This window comes from Nannospalax galili, unplaced genomic scaffold (assembly GCF_000622305.1).
Source record: "Nannospalax galili isolate Female #2095 unplaced genomic scaffold, S.galili_v1.0 scaffold1615, whole genome shotgun sequence".
NCBI lineage: Eukaryota > Metazoa > Chordata > Mammalia > Rodentia > Spalacidae > Nannospalax > Nannospalax galili.
In genome coordinates, this window is record NW_008335851.1 from 200,979 (window position 1) to 223,688 (window position 22,710).

Sequence of the window (22,710 nt, forward strand, 5' to 3'; positions counted from 1 at the left end):
CTAGGTCCTCTGCAGCCAGTGCTCATAACCACTGAGCCATATATCTCCAGTCCCCATCCCCCTACACACTCTTTTTTTTTTGGTCTTTTTGAGACAGGGTCTCCCAGTTCCAGCTGGCCTGGAACTCACTTTGTAGAACAGGCTGGCCTCAAACTCACAGAGATCTGCCTGCCTCTGCCTCCCAAGTGCTGGGACTAAAGGCATGCACCACAACACCCTGCCCCCCTACACAATCTTTATGGGCTTTGAGACACTCATTTCTGTGGCCATACAGATCTTAAAATATTTTTTCGGTCTTTTTGAGACGGGGTCTCCCTGTGGCAACAGCTGGCCTGGGATTCACTATGTGGACCAGGCTGGCCTTGAATTCAGGGTCATTCACCTGCTTCTGTCTCCTGAGTGCTGGGATTATAGACATGCACCACCCCTCCCAGCACTTAAAAGAATTTATTAAATATTTTATCATCACTGTGTTTGTGCATGTGTGTTGTGTATGTTGGTGCACATACCATGTACACATGTGGAGGCCAGAGGTTAACCTTTGGGAGTAGTTCTCTCCTTCCACCATGGCTTTGGGGATCAAACTCTAGTCATCAGAGTTGTGCGGCAAGGGCCTTTACCCGTTGAGCCATCTCACTGGCCCTTAAAAAGAATCTTAAAGACTGCCTTGATTTTCTGCATATATGTTGGAAAGTCCTACTCTTTAAACAAATGGAAATAAACTGATTTCTCTCTTAGCTCTCAATATATTTGGTGTACACCATCTTTGCTCTTTTGCAGTTGATATCTCTGCCAGTGGGTCTGTAATGACAATTCTGGGAAGGGGACTCGGATGTTTTGATATTCAACACTCTCCCTAGGTCCTTCCACATTGCTGCCAGGCCACCTCCCTTGACAGCTTGGGTCTCTTCTAACCTCTGGGCATAGTCCTGCAGCTCCTATCTCTCCCAGGTCAAAGGATGGGGGTGGAATTGTGGTCTGCCACAAGCAGGAAGGGGGATCAGATTGTATCGAGAACCAAGGAAGAATGGCACAGGAAATTGTAAGGGGTATTGGTGGAGAGATGGGGCGGCGGATCAGAGTGGGATAAAATCTGAGAGCAGGTCACTCGACCGAGGGCCTTTAGGGCTAGGCTGATTAATCTGTATTTTACCTCGGTAAATGGGAGCCAAGGGAAGGATGCGGTGAGAGATTCCAGTAGCTTTTGGGCTGGGGGAGGGGTGTCATGTCAACTCGTCTCTGGGAGGAGGTTTCTACATCTTGTAAACGGGAAGATACGTGATACACCATATAGGAACGGAAGAACAGTGAACAGAAAACGCAAACATCTCAAGTTGCAATTAAGGCGGTGGTAAAACCAAGTAATTGTTAAAAGTCCTTTACAGAATGGTGAGGTCTGTGGAGGCAGAGGGCCCTTCGTCTTCTGACACCCTGCCTCGATCTGTAGAGGGTCACTACTTCTCGGGGATGCTGGGGGTCGATAGGGAAACCGGTTCTCCCACTCGACAACTTGCATTTCCACGCGTGCGCAAAACTCCGCGTTTTCGGGTGCGTGCGCACCAGGCCAGACAACAGCGCCGGTGCCAGAGCCAGGACTGGGAACGTAGCGCCGTGAGTGGGCGGGCCCTGGGTGGGCGGGGCTGTCGTGTGCGTGGGCGCAGCCTACAGTGCGCAGGCGCCTCTGTTGGGCGCGCGGCTGCGGTGGTTCCGCTTCGGGAGGGAGGAGGGGCTGCGCGCACCCGAGCTGTGACGTGACGTGAGCCGTCGCGCTACGCCAGACATCACGGGTCGGTGTGTAGTGGCGGCCCGGCTACCCGTGCCTGACTAGGGCGGCGCGGTGCTCGGGGGTCGCGCGGCCAACTGCGAGGACGACAGACAGCGGAGGTCCAGGCCACGCCGCCGCTCCCGCTTCGCGTCTTCTCCGGGCTCTGACGGCGCGGTTCGCGGCTTCCTCTGCCAGGTCTGCCCAGCTTCCCCCGCGGGCCTCCGGGCTGTAGCGAGCGAGAAGCTCCGGAGAGGCCCTGGGCCGCGCGCCCGTCGCCCCTGGCTCCATGTGAAGGAGGTCGAGCCTGGCCCCCGGCCTGCGCCCGGCTCCTGCTGTGGCCCTCCGGCCCCCGGGGACCCCCACAAGGCACAGCTAACCGGGGGCCGCGGTGACAGGCCGCTCGGGGGCGGAGGGGCGAGCTCGGCCCTCGGCTCGGCGAGTCCCCGCCGCTCTGCGGGTAAGTGCTTCTGGCTCCGCGCGCCTGTGTGTGTGGCAGGGGCAGCGGGCGGGGGTTCCGCTGGCGGGGGATCGCCCTGCTCCGGGGAGGGCAGGCATCAGGTACCCCCCCATCCCCATCCCCATCCCCATCCCCATCCGGTGTTCGCGAAGTGGGTTGGGAAACTGCCGGACCCTGCACGGGGATTTTATTTTAATCGGAAGATAGCAGCTGATCGTAGGGAAGAAGCTGGAACGTACGTGCTGTGAGCCAAAAAAGTGCTTGTCTTTGCATTGTCAGTGTGGCAGTCTCCCGGTGAAGGTTGTTTCCCCCTTCTCCCATCTTAGAGCGGCTGTCCAGCGCTCACTGTGCCCCTTGCTTTGCACACTGTACTTGTGCATCAACTCCACTTCCCAGCCATGCTGAGATGAAGGTGTTACTGCCCAAGGTCATGCTGGTGGCCATCGAGGAAGCCCTTGTTTCAGATGTGCAGATGTGTTAGTGTAGGACTGTTTTCCCCCGTCTTGTAAAACACGCGAGAAAAATGAGACTGACTAGAGAGTTTGTCCCTGGGTATAAATTTCCTAACACCTAGGTAGATAAGAGTTTACACTTCCCTGATGAAGGTTGTTGCGTGTATTTTGCTACAGCCTTGTCCAGTCATTTTCTTTTTCAAAAACATTACTTGTGGAAAAGTGGCTCCAGACATTCTTTGATGTGATAGGACTGTACAGAAAACATTTTCTCATTTTGATTGAAAAGAAATATATTTGACAAAGCTGCATATTCTTTAGGTTACAGTTTTATTTTGTAGTTTGTTCTCGACGCATATAGGGAACTCACAGTTGGGTTATTTGCTTGAGATTTCCTTATTGCAAAATTTGTTGCTAGATAATGTGGCAATGTCAACATGCAGTAATTTTGCATTGTCTTATGCAATATTTCCGAGTTTAATGTCAAAATTTAATGTGTAGAATTTACAGGTTATCTCTTTTCATCATTTGTGCAGATTACTAATCTGTATTAATAAGCTAACTGAAAATTCTCATTTTAGCATTTTATTGTTTGATTAACTGGGTTAGTGAATAAGCAGAGCTGGAACTCTTTACAAAAGAAAAGGCTGGTAATTCCTTTGGAGTAATTGAAGCTTCATGTAGCTACAGATGTTTAGGAAACCTAATAATGCTCAATCATGATACTCTGTAATTTCACTAGTATATTACATGTTGAAGAAAATTTGTAGTTGAATGTCTTTGTAATACCTATAGAGAAAAGGTCACATAACAGAGTTAACAGGTATTGTTTGGTTAGAATACATATATTGAATCAGGTTGAATTTGATACCATTAAAGAATTTTCATCTAGTCTTGCTTTCCATGGTCTGTTTTGAGAGAACTAGCTGTTAAAGGCTTATCTTAGATTATTATATTACATTTTTAATACTTTATGTGTATGAGTGTATTGCCTTCATGTGTGTAAGTGCACCTGTGTCGTGCAGTGCTGGTGGAGGTCAGAAGAGGGTGTCAGATCCTCTGGAACTGGAGTTAAGGATGGTTGTTTGCCACTATGTGCGTGCTGGGAATTGAACCAGGTTGTCTGCAAGAGCAGCCAGTGCTCTTAACTGCTGAGATAATTCAAATATTACATAAGATTGAATCTTTCAAGGGATGTTTTAGGTGGAGCATTTTTATCTAGTTTGCTGCTGCCAAAGGGGCAAACCTAGTAGATGCTGTATTAAAATGTGGTCATGTTTAAGTGTGCTGTTTTCTACAGTTGGGTTTTAAGGTTGTTTCTCCCCCTCCCTCACCTCCTTAGAGAATTGGAACTCTCTAAGTTATTCCTCTTCAACTTTTTATTATGAAAGTGATTTTAAGCATAAAGAAAACATGTCAGGAGCTGGAGATGGCTCAGTGGTTAAGAGCACTGACTGCTCTTAGAGAGGACCCAGGTTCGATTCCCAGCACCCACATGGTGGCTAACAATTGTAACTCCAGTTCCAGGGGAATTGGACGCCTTCTTCTGACCTCCACAGGCATTGCATGACATGGGTGCATTTACACATGTAGGCAATACACTCATACACATAAAATAAAAATAAATTTTAAAAAAGAAAACATGTCAACGGCAAACAGCAATATGTGGAGTAAGAAACCAAAGTTGCCTGCTTTCTAGTACCTGTTTATAGTTGTATTAGTATACAGATATTTAAAGAAAGAATTCAAGGTTATATAATCATAACTTATTTTTTTAGTGTGTTTGAACCAGGGCCTTGTGCGTCCTCTACCACCCGTGACATTCTTAATTTTGTTTCACCTTCAAGTTTTTTATCTTTTTTAAATGTCTTATGTTTGCTTTTTGTTCTGGTTCCTTTGGAATGTCTACAATTTTAAGATTAGATCTCCACTGTCTACATCTGTCATTTCTTAATATTTTTATCTCTTTGGTTTTTGTTTGTTTTGAGGCAGGGTCTCACTGTGTACCCCTGGCTGGCCTGGAACTCATAGAGATTGGCTTGCCTCTCCTCCTGAGTGCTGGGATTAAAAGTCATGCAGGTATTAAAGGCATTCTCCACCTCATCTAGCAATTTTCATCTCTTTGTTATTTTTCATTCTAGTAGAGCTTCTTAGGTATAACTTCCTTCCATACAACATTGACAGGTCTGTTCTTTTAACCCTCCAAAACCAATTATGTATTTTTCATGCCAGGTGTATTTGTTTTTTATTATTTCACCTAATTTTAAAAATTAGCATACAAAGTAATGGGTTTCATTATAGCATTTTCATACATAATGTGTCATTATACTTTGTTCTAATTCATCTCACTCCTCCATCTCATCTACCCCTCCCCCTACTGTTCTCTTTCTTCCCCAGATACTCCCCCCTTCTGCTTTCATGTCACATAGATTTATTACTCCCCCTCCCTAAGATTTCTTCCTCCGATTTCATGATCTCCTTTATAGTTTCATAACCTACATTAGACACAAGTGTTCAGACACACACAATTTTAATTTGCCTTTCTGAGCCTGGCCTATTTTGACTAACATAATGATTTCCATTTCCATCCATTTTCCTGCAAATGTCATAATTTCATTTTTCTTCATGGTTAAATAAAATTCCATTGTGTATATGTGCAACATTTCTTTATTGGTTCATCTGTTGATGGACATTTAAGCTGGTTCAAATTTCCTGACTATTCTGAATTGTGCAGCAGTAAACAAGGATATATCTGTGTAGTTTGTTGACTTGAGTCTTTCAGGTATATACCCAAGAGTGTTATAGCTGGGTCATATGGCAGCACTATTTTTAGTTTATTGAGAAACCTCCATACTAGTTTCCATAATGGCTATACAAATTTACATTCCTGTTAGCAGTGTGTAAGGGGTCCTCTTAAACTCCATGTCCTTGCCACCATTGTCATTCTGTATGTGTGCAAGTGTGTGTGATAGCCATTCTGACTAGGTGAGATGGAATCTCAAAGTAGTTGTAATTTGTATTTTCCTAATGACTTAAGGAACACTTCCGAGTATTTATTGACCAATTGTGTATTAGAGAACTGTCCATTCATTTCATTAGCCCATATATTGATTGGATGATTAGGTTTTTTGGCATTTAATTGTTGCCATTCTTTATATATTCTAGGTGATAGATCCCTGTCTGAAGTATATTTGGCAAAGATTCCCCCCCACACACTGTAGATTGTCTTTTCACTCTGGTGATTGTTTCTTTTGCTGTGCAGAAGACTTTTAATTTCATGTAACCCCAGTGGACAATTTTTTGAATTATTTCCTGTGCTATTGGAGTCTTTTTCAAAAGTCCTTACCAATAGCTATATCTTGAAATGTTTTCCCTATGTTTTCCTCTATCAGTTCCATAGTTTCAGGTCTTACATTAAGGTCTTTGATCCATTTTGAATTGACCTTTGGGCAGGGTGATAGATCTCATTTCATTCTACTACATTCATGAGTATTTTAATTCTCATTTAAATCTTTCTTTTCTTGGTTACCTAATTTCTTTCTGGTTGCTGTAATAAACATGATTAAAAGCAATATGGGGAGGAAAAGGTTTATTTAGTTGGCTTATGGGTTACAGTCCATCATCTAGGGAAACCAAGATAGGCATTTGAGGCAGGAACTGAAGCAGAGAACATGGAGGAAACATTTGTACTGACTTGCTTTCTCTCATTTGTGCAGCTACTTTTTTTTTTTTTCGTTTTATGTGTATGAGTGTTTTGTCTGCATATATGTAAGTGCACCTGTATAGTGCGATGCCCGAAGAGGCCAGAAGAGGGCATCAGACCCTTGGAATTGGGGTCATAGATGGTTGTTAGCCATCATGTACTAGGAACCAAACCCAGGTCCTCTGGAAGAACAGCCAGTGCTTGTAATCACTGAGCCATCTTTGTAGCCCCATCAGCTACTTTTCTTATACAGTCCAGGCCCACCTCCTAGGGGTGGCATTGCTCACAGCAGGGTGGTCCCTCCATATCAATTAGCAATTAAGAAAATGCCTCAGAGACATGACCATAGGCCAGTCTGATGGAGATAATTCCTTAGTTGAGATTTCCTCTTCCCAGGTATGTCTAGGTTTGTTAAATTTACAAAAACTAATCAACATCCACTTCTTGTCAGTTTTGACACACACATTATTTTAAGTCACTACCTTGTCTTTCTTTGTCCGTAAGATCATATGTTAATACCACAATATAAAATACAACTTTAAAAGTTTAACATTCTTGGGGCTGGAGAGATGGCTCAATGGTTAAGAGCACTGACTGCTCTTGCAGAGGACCCGGGTTCGATTCCCAGCACCAACATGGTGGCCATGAACCGTCCTTAACTGCAGTTCCAGGGGAATCTGAAGCCGTCTTCTGACCTCCGCGGCATTGCACGACATGGGTGTACTCACGTACATGCAGGCAATACACTCATACACATAAAATAAAAATAAATAAAATATTTAAAAAAAAGTTTAACAGTCTTGAGCCAGGCATGGTGGTACACACCTTTAATCCCAGCACTCAGGAGGCAGAAGCAGGAGGATCTCTGTAAGATTGAGGCCAGCCTTGTCTACATTAGCAAGTTCCAGGCCAGCTGGAGACACAGGGAGATCCTGTTTCAAAAAAACAAAAAAGTTTAACAGTCTTAAAAATCAGTCTCTTAACTATGGGCTTCTGCAAAATCCAAAAATAGGTTACAAATGTTTTTAATTGAGAGGGAAGAACCTGGACACAGTTGCTGTCAAAGCAAAACCAATTTACAATAATGTAAAAAAACTTAGTGTCTGTGGTCTAGGACTTACTCATGATGTTCTAGGTTCCAGAGGACTTGGGGAACTCCACCTCTCTACCTACCCCATAACACACACAGCTTGTCTTATAGACTCAGGGCAGCTCCACTCTACATGTGCTGTGCCCTTGGTAGTCATCCCATGCTCCTGGCACCGTGGATATCTTGGGGTTTCCACTTCAACCAAGGCTGCACCTTCCCCAGTGGCCCCTCCTGGCTTTTCATTGTGCCAAGCCATGGCTTCTCTCTGTGATCCCTTCAACTCTGGAGTCTCCACTGCAGCTGAAGCTGCACCTTCACAAACGGCCTCTCTTAACTCTCTTTTAGTCCTGCCATACAGTGTCAAGTCTCATCTGTTCTCCATGACTCCTTCAGTTCTGCAGCTTTCATGCTGCCAAAATCAGTACTTTTACATATTACCAAGTTCGACTTCCAGGATGAGATGTAGCCTTGGTCCCCTTGGGACCACAGCTTCTTTCTGCTGACCCTGAGGAAAGATTCACTTTAATGATGCTGGTCTCTTACTAATCAGAGCTGATTTTTCAGTCCCAGCTAACCAGCATCTATTGTCTTAGTAAAACAAAGGTTTCATTTCAGTGGTACTAGTCTCTTGTTTGTCACAGCATTCCTCAGCTCCAGCTGACTGGAAACCACATTTTTTTTTTTTTTTTTTTTGGTCTTCGTCTTTTTGAGACAGGGTCTCCCTGTAGGCCCAGCTGTCCTGGAACTCACTATGTAGACCAGGCTGGCCTTGAACTCATAGAGATCCGCCTGCCTCTGCCTCCCGAGTGCTGGGATTAAAGTTGTGCACCACCACGCCTGGCTAAAACCACATATTCTTAATAAAAAATATCACACAAGTGGCCTGGATAGTCCTTGAGGGACTTAAAGTTTCCTTCTGAAACTTCACAAGCCAGGCCTTAATCATGTTTCTCTCAGCATTACCTTCCACAACAGCCCATTAAGCTTTGAGGACTCAATTGCTTCTCCAGTGCAAAGCTCCAAAAATCTTCCACAATCTTCTCTGAAAACAACATGGTCATGTCCATCACAGCAAGATCCTACCCTCTGGTACCAATTTCTGTTTTAGTTTATTTTCTATTTTTGTGATAAACACCACATCAAAAGCAACTTGGGAAGGAAAGGATTTATTTGGCTTAGAGGTTACAGTCCATCTTTGAGGGAAGCCAAGACAGGAATTTGGATGCAGGAATTGAAGCAGACCATGGAAGAACACTGTTTACTGGCTTACTTCTGACAGAGGCATGACCTCAGTTGAGATTCTTTCTTCCCAGGTATGTCTAGGTTTGTGTGAAGTTGACAGAAACTAGTAAGCACACGCAGCAATCCTTGATCGTGCCTATTTCCTTTTTTAAAAATCTCATTCTTGATTGCATCTCAGCCCTGTCTTCTCTTTGGTTTTCTGTTCCTGTTTCTTAGCGGCTTGTCTTCTGGCATTCGGGACATTGCATGATTTTCTGTAAATTTTAGTGTGTCTTGGAAGGAAGGAATAATAATGTTTGAATGTTTCTTGTATGCCAGAAACTTCATTCCACTTTTAGAATTATTTATTTATTTATATTTATTTATTTTATTGTGGTGCTAGGGGTCAACCCAGCACATCCTACTTGCTAGGAAAAGATTCTACTCTTCAGGCTGCCCCCCAGTACCCCTTCCATATTTTTTAACCTATGAATAACCATGGCAGATCATTTTATAGGTGAAGAAACTGAGACTTAGAAATATGAAGGCACTTGTGCAGAATCACATAGTAGAGTTGAGATTTTGCATGGCTTTCCAGTTGGAGCAGCAAAGCTTCTTAACTAGCTTGCTACTTCCACATTGCTCAAAGGGACTCATCATTTGTAGCATTCTCTGTAGGAATGTGTGCACTGGGATTTTCTGAGATAGGCCAACATGTTTTAAAAAAACATTCCCCCACGTTGAGATACTATTCATACTTTTCCTTTTTGATGCTTCCTAAGTCATAGAATTCTGATCAATATTTGAGTAAGTCTGAATGATACATGTGTACCTACACACACACCATACACACACTAATGATAATAAAAGTAATTTTAAAATCCATTTAAAATAAAATTCTTTATAGTGTATTATCAGTAAATGTTTGATTTGTATATCTATTTTGTGTACCAACGTATGTGGTTGTGTAAAATTTTCTCAGGAGAAAAAAATGGTTCTGAGTCAAAAAGGTTTAATCACATGAATTGATTTCTGTTTAGATTGAATCAGGTGACACTAACCTTATTTCCTTATTACATTAAAACAAAAAAAGTATTTTGGATTTTCTTATGGTCACAAGCTAGACAGGCAGAAAACAAGTATAGTCTTAAAGTTGCCATTTATTAGAAAGACAGAATAACATTAAAATTTGATTTTTAGGGCTAGGGACCAAGCCCAGGACCTTGGGTATACTAGTACTCTGCCACTAGATATAGCCTCAGCCTTGACTTTCACATTTCTGTATTTGTGAAAGTACATCTGGTCTGTCTTGCTTAAAGACCAGTCCAACCTATGATTCAGCTTAACAGAAAATACAAGAGGGTTAGAAGAGAACACATTCTTTTTTGCTTGTGAGGTTTAACGTGACAGCAGTATACTGAGTAGATTTGTTTTAGGACAATTTGGAAAGAGGATAAATGGCTTTATTTATTGTGATTAGTTGATCTGAATGAAATCTCTTAAAAGTATTTTATAGCCAGAAGCCTTGCATTAAACCATGCTTGATGGCATAGAACTTGGTTTCATTTCCATAGCAGTCAGGTGATGGTTTTATAACACCATCTCCATATTTCAAGTAAGGAAGCTAAGCAAAGAGTATAGTCACTTGTCTAAGGTTACATACTTGTTAAATGACAGATGCAGAGTTCCAACTAAAGGAGTTTGGCCCCAGTCTAAGCTTTTAACCACTATGCTTTCTCTCCTTATTTTCTTAGGAATCATGACCCTTGAGAGGAAATGTGGAGGAGTAAGAAGGAATGTTACAAATTAAAATATGTGTCAGACAGTGTACCACATGCCTGTATTCCTGGTACTTGGGAGACTGAGGCAGGAGGATTGTCACTTTGAAGCTAGGCTGAACTGTAGAATGTGAGACCCTGTTTCAAAAAACAAAACCAAATGTTGTTTTCCCCCCTGTAATATCTGAGGGCCGGGGGAGGGAGGGAGGGAAGGAGGCTGTAATACCTGAGAAAGAGGAGGGGAGGGAGGGAGGGAGGGAGAGAGGGAGGGGAAAGATAATAGAATTTGTTAGCATTTAACATGCCTGTAACTCTGAACTGTTTTGTTTGAAGGAAGACAAGGGAACTGACATTTGCTAAGCATGAAATCTCAGTGCCTGGGTTGTGGATATGTGGTTGTTTTTCAGCATTTAATAAACCTGGGACATAGTTTCTTTTATCTCCTTTTCATATATATGACATAGATTTGTAGTGGCCTAGGTTCACAACTGCTGCAATTTAAAAAAATTTTTAAAAATTATATGTATATGTGTGTCTGTGTGTGTGCATGCAGGTGCCTGTGAAGGCCAGAAGAACTCAGGTACCCTGGATATGGAATTAAGATGGTTGTGAACTGCCCAGTGTGGGTGCTGGGAACTGAACTTGGATCCTGTGTTCTTAACTGCTGAGCCATCTCTCCAGCCACATTGGTTTTGTTTTATGTTTGTTTTATGTTTCCAAGGTTGGCTTGAAACTTGCTGTGAGGCCCAGACTGGCCTTGAACTCCTAATTTTCCTGCCTTTGTCTTGAGTGTTGGGGTTACAGATGGAGCCCGACAAACCCAGCTTTACCATCAAATTTTGAACTTCTTTAAAATGGCACTGTGACAGTTCTCTGCTTCCTAAGGAAATGTAGAACTCAAATTTAATTTGCCAAATAAACTACATTTTGCCTTTATATATCAAATGATAAAACATTAAAAAACTTTTATAAATTTGGTAGGAGAAAGAAAGCAGATATATTCTTGATGTAATGACCATCAGGAACACAGGAAACACCAGATGTAAATTAAGTTTTCTCTGAGGGTATTCAGGACTGTTTAAAAGCTACTACCATTGTATATGTGTGATCATTCAATCAATTTGAGATTACAAAAATTATTAAAACTTACCCAAGGACTAGCAAGATAGCTCAACACGTGAAGGTGCCTACCTCTAAGCCTGACAACCACTGAGTTCAAATCCTCAGGACTCAACATGGTAGGAGGAGAAAATCAACTCCCCAAACTTGTCCTCTGACTTCCACATGCTGTGATACATGCACACCAGTGCCCCTGTACACACACAGACACAGACACATATAAACATGCACACACACAAAATAAAGTGTAATTTAAAAGGGGTCCTTAGCCAAAGTTATTGCTTCTAGGAAAGTTTTGCTGCCTTTAATTATTCCAGGAGAGTTTCATTATTTCCATATGTATATTAAGTATTTTGGGAACAGTTTTATTTTTTATTTATTTTTAAATAATTATGGAACAGAATGTGTTGCTAAGAGGCCCGAGCACATTTTGACTTCTGGCCAAGAAGCTGGCTACTTTTCTTTGGGGTATTTTTTAACTGCCTAGCCAATTCCTACCTCTTATTCTTATCACACTATCTTCTGAAGAGGTTACCCAACTTGCCAATAGGGAATCCGGATACAGACTGCTCTGGGTTCCTCCATGCTGACCAGGGACACAGGGTGAATCAATTGGGGTACCCCTTCAGTGGGTCTATCTAAAAGACTCCCAGATTGCATAACTCTTATCTGAAGGGGGAAAAGAAAGTCCTTGACTGGTGAATAGGAGATGTGAAGGAGAAGTAAAGGCAAGAGTAATTAACATTACAAGTTCTAGACAGGGAGCTAGAAAAAAGAACAGGGCAGATTTCAAATGTATATGAGTCCATTGGAATTTCTTGACAAGGGCTTCCAAAAGCATCCTTCTATTGGGTTCTTCCTCATTTTTCTTTTGTCTTCCAAGGCTGGACTCTAGAGTGATGGATTCAGGATTTGCTTTCAGGTATTTTGATAGCTGTTAGAGTGTCAGTTCCTTCTCAAATGCTTTTAGATCGGGGAGAAAACAAATTTGGCCATCATTTTGGAACAATAGTGGGTTGTCTCCCTTAGCTACAGGTGGGCACTACAGTATTGCAGACCAAGATTTGAAGTCTTACATCTGAGCAGCACTTTCTGCTTAGAAACAAAATCATCAATGAGAAATAATTCTCTAAATAACATTTTATGTGGACTTAAACCTAATGTCTGTGAAGTATAATCCCTTGAACTCTTAAAGAAATATATGGATCACTTTAATCTTTGGTTATGCTTTCTTTTGGGGTGTTTAAGACCATACAATTGGCCCAAATAATATTTACACTTAAGGTCGTTTGAGGATCTGTTCCTCAGGGGTCACATGGGCTTGGGAGGAGCCCCTGGCTCATTTCTTTTACCAGTTCCATCTATATGAAGACAAGTCAGAGGTCCTGCTCGACTGTGGCTGGCTTTACTTGGAAGCGTGGAGAAAATGTTTCCTCTGTGTTGACTCTCCTCTATGTAGACTGGACACTCTTTCAAGTCCATCTGGTGGTGTCTCCATGGCCTCCCTGAACAGGAGGGCAGGTGACTCACCACAGTTACAGGACATTTTGAGAGATGCTCCATAGTCCCCTGCAGCTTAGTTCATTTTGGAGGGCAAGGAGCAAAAACTGTCCTTTAAGTCCCTCTGACCACATTAGTATAGGCCTCAAAATATGGCTGTTAAACATCCAAGAAGGCTAGTTCGACCAGTCTGGTACTTTTAATTACCTTGTGCTGTGTAGATAAAGCTTGGGCAAAAACCAAACGTTCTCAGATAAATCTTTAGTAGGCATATATTTTGTTCCTTAAACTAATTGACTAAACTATGACCTTAGAAATTTTAATATTATGTATATTATTTTTGTCTCATCCTTTATATATCACAGCAAACCTACACAGACCCTCATCACTTGCTTAGGCTTTCTCATTTTTTTCTATTTGGGAAAATATCTCCGTTTCCATATCCTTTGAGCATCTTTTTTATTCTCATTTTCTTTTTTAGTAATTATGAGATATAATAACATTAACAAATAAATTTTTCATCTGTTGTGAATATTCTTTTCCTGGGGGATACTAAGCAATGCTTATCCCCTTTTAAGGTTCTAGTGTCAAACCAATGTTTGATTAAAGTTTTCCTGGGGAACCAATGACTTTACTGAGCTCACTTACAGAGATGGCTGAGGGGTTGCTGAGGTATATGAGTGACCTGGGGGTATGCCTTGATATTTTTTTGTAAGAAAAAGCTTTCATTTCTTACCATTATTGGTTAATTTGCTTATATCTCTATGTACTCATGGTTTCCTTTTTATTTTATAATCCATCATTATTCTGATGCTTGATGATCTAATATTTGGCTAGTGGAAGCAAGCCCCTTCTGACTGTTCTTAGTTTCTCTTTGAAACACATCATTTATGATTTTGTGTGTGTGTGTGTGCTCACGCGCGTGTGTTCTTGTGTGCCTATGTTCACACATGCCTCTTCCAATGTGGGCTGTGGGGATCAAACTCAGATCATCAGGTTTGTGTGGGAAATGCTTTTATTTGCTGAGCCACCTCTCCACTTGTGCTCTTTTCCCATATTCCCATGAATCTTCATGTACTTTTGTTTTGGGCTTCTAAGCTGTAAAATACAAGTATCACATACATTTGTGTCTGTTTCTCTTTCTAAACATTTTAAGAAACATGATGCCATAATAACACCTTCAGTCCCAGTCCAGTATGACAGAGTTTATTCTTATCTACCCCTTTCAATATTGGGAAGAGTCCAAAGATGTTAGTTGGGGCATCTGTTTTGGGGAAGGGACCAGCAGGACAGTATGGTATTGTATTTTTTCTTAGTACTACTTCATTTGCATTTTATATTTTTATGTTGAGTTTCCATTCATATCTATGTATTTTAATTTTTGAGACTTTCTCTTTTAGCTCTGCACTAAATAGACATGTACTGCTTTATTTCCAGATGTTTAGAAATTTTCCTCTTGTCTGTTGTTTCCTAGGTTGATTCAGTTATAGTCAGAACAAATTTTATATGATCTCAATTCTTTTCAGTAATTGAAATTTATTTTAAGGCCCCAGATCTGTCTTGGTAATGTTGGGCTATGGGTGGTAGTTTATATTAAATAGAATGTCTTTCATGTATTGTGCAAATTAATGCAGTCAATACACATGTCCTATTTTGTTTTTTGGAACAGGATGTCCCATTGGCCTGGAGCTAACTGATTAGGCTAGATTGACTGGCTAGGGAGCCCCAGAACCCATGTGTGTGAAGCTGCTAAGAATCTGAACTCATGTCTGACACTGAGTGAGCTATTTCTCCAGCCATTTGATGTCATTTTTTTCTCAGCCTGAACAACATCTTGTGTGCCCCCCCCCCGCCCGCCTTTTCCCCTTCTTGTAGCCCCAGCTGATCTGGACCAGGCTGGCCTCCATCCCACAGAGATCTACCTACCTCTGCCTCCCAAGTGCTGAAATTTAAGGTGTGCAGTTCTTGCAGTAACGTCTCTCAGATTTTGTCTTGGTATGCCGTTATTTCATCTTCAGTTTTGAAGGCTTGTTTTGTTGATTATATGATTCTTGTACATCTTGGTGTTTTACTTTTACCATCTAATGTCATTCTACTGCCTATGGCCTCTAGTCTTTCTAATAGAAATATTTTTTTGTAGGGAACCCCGGGATCCGCTTGTCTTCCCTCCCATTGCTGGTGTTAGCAATGCCACAGTGCCTGGCTTTTACATGGGTGCTGGGGATCTGAACTTGGGTCTTCACACTTATGCAGAAAAACACTTTACTCATTGAGCCATCTCTCCAGCCTTCTTTTTGCAGTTTGACTATGACATGATATGTCTATTTGTAGATCTCTGGATTTTCAGATTATTTAGCGTATTAAGCTTTTTGACTGTGTGCACTGACATTTTTCTTCAAATTTAGGGGTGACTGTAGCATTAATTCTTCAAATATTTTTTCTTTCTCCTTTTTTATCTTCTCTTCTGAAACATTAACATATTTTGGCCTGCATACTGTATTTGAGACTATGTTTTTCCTAATCTTTTTGTCTTTGTTCTTTTTTTTCTTCAGTCTTTTTGAGACAGGGTCTCCCTGTAGCCCCAGCTGGCCTGGATCTTAATATGTAGACCAGGCTGGCCTTGAACTCATAGAGGTCCACCTGCCTCTTTAGATTGTATAATTTTAACAGTTTCATACACGCATATACTATGTTTAGGCCATTTCTCTCCCCTACTCCATTACCCTCTCTCATTCTTCCTCTCACACTCATGGACGCCCTCTTCTTCCCAACAGATCCCTCTCCTTTCATGTCTTTTAGGACATACAATTCTTACTGATTTTATTTTTGTCAAGTTTTTTTTCTGCCATCTTAGGTTTAGTGTTGAATCCACTTAATAATTTATGCTTTTCAAGTCTAGAGCTCTACATTAATTGTTTTTCTTGTGATTTCTGCTTATTGACGGTCTCTGTTTTTGAAATATTAGATTTTCCTTTTTTAAAAACCTTTTGTTACATTTACTTATTGTGTATGTATGTGGTACGTGTGTGTCACAGTGTTCATGCAGGGGTCATAGGACAACTTAGAGGAGCCAGTTCTCTCCATCTACCTGGGGTGTCCTGGGGATCAAACTCAGGTGACCAGGCTTTATGGCAGGCCTGCTTTACCTGCCCAGCCATCTTACTGTTTTTTTTCATTCTTCTAAATATATATTATATATACCTGCATATGTACCATTTTTTATTTTTTTGAGACAGGGTAGCTCTGTAGCCCCAGCTGGCCTGGTACTCACTGTGTAGACCAGGCTGGCCTTGAACTCACAGATGTGAGATCCATCTGCCTCTGCCTCCCAAGTGCTGGGATCAAAGGCATGTGTCACCACGCGCAACATCTAAATGTATTTTTAATAGTTATTTTGAAATTTTTGTTAATGCCAACATCTGAGCCCACCCAGAGTTAGTTTCTGTTAAGTACTTCATCTTGAATGCTTTATAACTTAAAAATTTTTTAATTAACTAACACTTGGAACTAGGTAGGTAAGATACCAGCTCTGAAATTGAGGGTTTTTTCCCCTGAATTTTTAAAACTAACTAACTTCTTGGTCTGTGTAAAATGTTACTTTTCTTGCTGCTATGACCAAATACTTTATGATTATGATATATTTAAGAAACTGTGACCTAATCCCAGATTATGAGGAAATATACTTGTTCTCTTTTAAAACTTGATCAAAACACCTTATTATGCATGTATGACATTCTCAATAAAGTTTTTGTAAAAGTTACAAAAAAAAAAAAAAGAGGAAGAGGAAGAAACCACTAAACAACAAAAAAACAGGCAAACAAACATAAAAAACCTTTGGTCAAATTAGCTCTTCTATTGAATTGTCTTGACCCCATTGTCTAAAATCAGCTGATTCTAGGTGTTTGGGTTTGTTTTTGGATTCAGTTCTGTTTCATTGATCTCTGTCCTTTTGCGGCTCTTCATCTATTTTGATTACTGTTGTGTAGTAATACATTTTGAAGATAGGAAGTGTAAATCCCGCAGTTTTTTTCTTCTTCTTCAGTAAATTGGTTGGTTCTTGGGGGCCCATTGAAGTTCCCTATGAATTTGAGGATTAGTTTTTCCATTTTGGAGGAAAGAGACCTTTAGAATTTTGATAGAGATTACGTTGAATCACTTTTGGGGTATTGCTGTCTTAAAATGCCTTCTCATCCAAGAACCTGGAATATCTTTATCTTTAAGTCTAATTTCATTCAACAGTGCTTTGTAGTGTTTGCTGGCAAATTTCGCATTTATTTAAAGATATTTCTAAGAACTTTGTTCTTTGCTATTGTCAGTGGAATGAATTTCTCAATTTCATTTCTAGAGTATTCATTGTTAATGTATAGAAACAGAACCAAAAGCAACAAAAATAAAACAAAAGATGATTACAGCTGATGTTTATAGTCTTTTTTCTGTATTTGGATGCTGCCTAGGGTTTTTTTTTTAATTTTTTATCCTTTTAATGTAGTTTATTACCTTGATTCTTGTATGCTGAACCTTCTTTGTTTTTGTTGAATATATCCTATATATTCATTGTATATAATCCTATTTTTATGTTCTGGATTAGATTTGCCAGTATTTTGTTGAATATTTTTATGTCTTTTTTCATAAGGGATATTGATCTGTAGTTTTGTCTTGTGATTTCTTTGGTTTTAGTTTCAGTTCTCCTGGCTTTAGAATTAGTTGAAAAGTATTTAGTCTATTTTTTTAAATGGGTATTTTTGTTGTTTCGTTATAGAGTTTCACTCTATAACCCGGGCTGGTCTGCTTAGTCCTCTTACCTCAGCCTCTCAGTTGCTGGAATTACAGGTACGTACAACCAGGTCAACACAATTTTTGAATAATTAGTAATAATTCTTTAAGTCTCTGAAGAACTGGTTCAGGGTGTTTATTTGTGAGAAGAATTTTGCTTTTAAACTTAATCTTTGCTTTTTAGATGTCAGGTCCTAAGTGTAGTTACTTGTTTGTGTTCTCGGTCTCCCTCTTTCTCTTCTCCTTCACCCCCCCCTTTAGCTAGTCTAGTTAAATATTTGTCTAGTTGGTTGATCCCCCCCAAAGAACCAATTTTTGTTTCACTAAAGTTTTTGATTTCTTTCTACCCAACTCTGTATTACTTCTTAGTTTGCTTTGGATTTTATTATTTATTCCTTTATTAATTAATTATGTCTGTCTTAAGATGAATATAGGGCATTAAAGTCTACAACTTTTATATTTGAATTATCTGTCTCTTAATTTTTATCTTTTCTTGTTTCATGTGTTTTGAGAGTCTTGTTAGGTGTATATAAGCCTATAGTTGTTATCATGTTGATGAACGGGCCTTTTTTTTTGGTTATAAAATGCTCATAGTTACTAATGATTTTATATTACAATTTATTCAGTCTGGTACTTATATAATCACTCTAGGCCTCTTTTGGCTACTGTTTGTTTAGTAGGTTTTTTTTTTTTTTTTTTGTCCCTTAACACCTATTTTGTCTTTGAATCTAAAATTTGTCTATTGTATACAACAGTTCAGTTATGGTTTAATCTATTCTGCTAGTCTTGGCCTTTAATTGGTTTTCTTTCCATTTTTACTTCGTGCAATTTCCATGAGATGTATCTGCTATTTTCTGTTCTTTGTTATGTCTTTTTGTTCCTCAATTTCTCCATTACCACCTGTTTTTGTTGTTGTTGTTGTAGTAGTGTGCTGTTTTAAGTTTTTTATGTCATTTGCTGTATGTTTTTAGATTTACTTAGTTAGTGGTTGATCTAGGGATTACAGTTAACATCTTTATAACTCATAAAAAATATACTTTGTGTTAATATCAATTTAATTGCAATTGTATATACTCACTTTTATGTAAGTGTATCTTTCCCTTTTCCTGTTATACAAATTATATCATTACATATTGGATGCCCAGCCACAATTATGATTATTTTTAAAGTTTTTCACTTATTTTTATGTTATGTGTATGAGTGTATTTATTGCCTGTATGTATGTAAGTGCACTCCTGTCATTCATGCAGTGCCCATGGAGGTCAGAAGAGGGTGTTGGATCCCCTGGAACTGGAGTTACAGATGGTTGGTTGTTAGCCTCCATGTGGGTGCTGGAACAAAACCTGGGTCCTCTGCAAGAACAGTCAGTGCTCTTGACTGCTTAACCAACCCTCTAGCCCCTTATAATTATCCTTTTTACATTTTTCCTTAAACCAATGTTATTAATTTCCTACTGCTGTTTTCGTAGAAAAGAACATGGCAGGGTAGACTGCATATCCTTAGAAAGGCCTGCTTAGCTTACCAAATTAGCCTTTGGATGACACCTGGGAACTTAGATTTCAGGAGTGTTGTGCTAATGGCTCATTGTGCCCAAGCTGTTTATATAAACAGTATGCTGGGTGCTCAGTACTTTTTTTTTTTCTTGGAACCTGAAATGTTAGTGTGTTTGGGAACAGTGCCTATATGGTCAGTTCCTAATATGAAGTATCCTCCTATAGAATTCTGTTAAATCAGTCTCTCTCTCTCTGTCCTTCCCATCTTCCCACCCTCCCACCCCCTTTGTTACACATACACAGACTTCATTCATGTTATTTATACCAATGTTTTTCTTTTTGTGGCTGCCTCTTCTGATTCTTCTTATTAATATGTTTTTCTTCTTACCTCCTAAGGCAATAAAGAATGTTGAAAGGAGAACCATTTTTGTGATTTCCAAATTATTGAGCTGATTGCTATAATGGGTAAGTTCAAACTAAAAGAAAGTATTTTTCATTTATAGTTAAAGAATAGGGTGAGGGGGACTGGAGAGATGGCTTACCTATCAAGAGTTAAGCAGTCCTCTTCCAGAGGACCCAGGTTTGGTTCTCAGCACCCACATGTCAGGTGACAACCATCTGTAACTCTAGCTATAGGGAATCTGACTCCCTCTTTTGGTCTCCATGGGCACTGTATACACATGGTGTACTTACATACATTCAGGCAAAATATACTCATAAAATAAAAATAAAACTTTAAAAAAAGACAGTGAGAGGAGAGAGAAAATATTTCTCCATGTTACAATAAATCCTTTATAAAGAAACATATAGCAGATTTATGTAACATATGATATAGGAGATTTATGTAATGTTTTATTTACTTAGTAGATCTTCAGGTCAAAGGATATAGCTTAGTAGTAGAGTGCTTGGATGTTAGTGTGTGTGAGCCCTGGATTCAATCCCATATCCCCAAACCAAACATTTTCAGGTAAAGTACTTTAAAAAATGTTGTTAAAGTTTTGAAATGACTGTTTTCTGCAGGACTTACTAGGGACATTCAGAATAACTGTTCGGATGTTTTGTGATATGCTTAGAGTCTGATGGCAAGAGAAAAAGAAATCATATAGTTTTATAGCTGGATAGACTAGCAAATCACTGATGCTCAGAGACAATAAGTTTACCATATCCTGTATGTGGTGAGTTTGTCCCAGGGAATGGCTGCTGCAGGCATTCAGTTTGCACTTCACAGTGTTTTCTTCTTTACCTCCCTCCTCCCCTTTTCTCCTCAGTGTTGGGAGTTCTGCCCTGAGGCAGGGATTAGATAGACCCACCAGAAAGAAATGCAGCAATTGCCCTGCCCTATTCTAAATTGAGAAAAGTAGATGGATTGAGACTGATCCTGGTATCTTAGCTCTGACATTTACATGAAAAGTTTGTTTTCTTTTTTTACCACTTGCTTATGAAAATAAATGGATTTACACACACACACACACACACACACACACACACACACACACACGGCCTAAGAGGTTAAATTTAGTGGAAGGCCTAGCATGTCTCAATGTATGTACATGGAATAAGTGGTATGACAAAATCTTCACATTCCTACTTTTAAATCCCTCTTCTATATCTATATCTGGCTGCAGTATCCTTTAGTAGTATAAATTTTCCACTCTGATCAACCTTACTTTTAGCTCCAAGTTGGACATAACTTCTGTTGACTCCTGTCTGCTTCTCATTTTTGTTGCTTTCACTGTACTTTGACTTATATATTAACTAAATTTTTTAATCCTTCTGAAATAATAATATATACTGTAGTTTGCATCAAAACAGATCAGTCATTGCCTTAAAAAGATGTGCAAGGGTAGTCATAGGAAACTATGACTGTTTAAAAGGAGAAATCATAAGCTGGTGTGGAGGTGCTCACCTTTAATCCCAGCACTCAGAAGGCAGAGGCAAAGGGGCAGAGAGGCACCAGAGGCATCTCTGTGAGTTTGAGGTCAGCCTGACCTACATAGTAAGTTCTAAACTAGCCAGGGCTATGTAGTGAGACCCCTCTTTTTTAAAAAAGGGAATCCCAAATATTTGAATTTTGGTTTAGAATATTCTCTATTTTTAAAGTATAATATGTATATAGTGTATCAAATTTAGTATTTCTGACAAAAGATGTTCTTTGAAATGATCTTTTAAGCATTTTCTGGTTTTGTGCTCATTGTCAGAGGCTAGGGTCCTCTGGCCATGTTCATTGCCTGTTGGGTCAGCTGGTGATCCTCTGACATCTTTAGCCTGTCTAATCTGCTTAGACTCCCATGACCACCAAAGGGATTGTTAGTAGAGTTAGTAGGATGTGTTCTACTTTGAGTGTGATCACACTTGGTCTTTTGTGGGTTTGTTAGCTCTTGTCAGTATCTACCTGTGTTCTTACTGACCATGTAGTTCTTCAGTCAGCAAAAGAAGGAACTCCATTATCATTGCCCTTCAGTGTATATGTTATCTTCCGAAGACTTGAACTTTGTCACATTGCCTATTCCTTTTTTCATAGATGATAGAAAACTACTCATTTTTCTTAATATGGAGATAAGTATATGTAACGGGGATAAGAGATTTTAGCCAAAGCCTTCTTAGACATTTGTTTATGTGGGCACTGTGATACTAAATATATAAATAAGCCTTAATTCAAGTGCTAAAGATTTTTCTAAAAAAATAATTAGAACAATACATGGATTCTTACCCTAGTGTAGAATTAAGTATCTTAATATTTTTTAAGGTCCCATCAAATGATTTTGTTCCATTTGGGAATCATTCTAAGCTTATTTGGACTGAGAAACAATTTATTTTTATCAATAATGGACATTCTGGTGTGGCATACCAGGTATAATTACATTGTAACTGATGACCCAGTTACTGTTGGGCTTAGCTAACTTGACAAGATGTTATTTTATAAAGGATTTTTGTTTTGTTTTATTTTTGAGACGGGGTTTCCCCTAAAGCCCCAGCTGGCCTGGAACTGGCTCTGTAGACCAGGCTGGCCTTGATGTCACAGAGATCTGCCTGCCTCTGCCTCCTGAGTGCTGGAATTAAAGGTGTGGTCTTCCATGGTTAGGAATAAAGAATATTTTTAGAGGATTATGAAATTATTCTCTTTGTGGGCTGGGAAAGGGCTTAACGGTTAACAGGTAATACCACTCTTGTCGAGGACCTGGGTTTGATTCCTTGTACCCATAGCAAGTGGCTCACAACCACCAATAGTGCTAGTTTCAGGGAATCTGATGTCCTCTTCTAGCCTCCAAGGGCACCTGCACGCACATGGTGCATGCAATAAACTCACACAGGCACATACATATGCATAAATAAAAAAAATTTTTTTCTTAACCTGTGAT

The 22,710-nt window shown here is 39.9% G+C and overlaps 1 protein-coding gene across 1 annotated transcript in view; it reads left to right on the top strand.

Annotated features, from left to right (window-relative positions):
- The first annotated feature begins 2,084 nt into the window (after positions 1–2,084).
- Map3k2 (mitogen-activated protein kinase kinase kinase 2) overlaps positions 2,085–22,710 on the top strand; it is a 63,544-nt gene continuing 42,918 nt past the window's right edge. The window contains exons 1-2 of the mRNA XM_008830648.3: positions 2,085–2,222; positions 19,748–19,816. Coding sequence (XP_008828870.1) covers positions 19,813–19,816 — 4 coding nt within the window. The 5' untranslated portion in view covers positions 2,085–2,222; positions 19,748–19,812. The remainder of the gene's footprint in view (positions 2,223–19,747; positions 19,817–22,710) is intronic.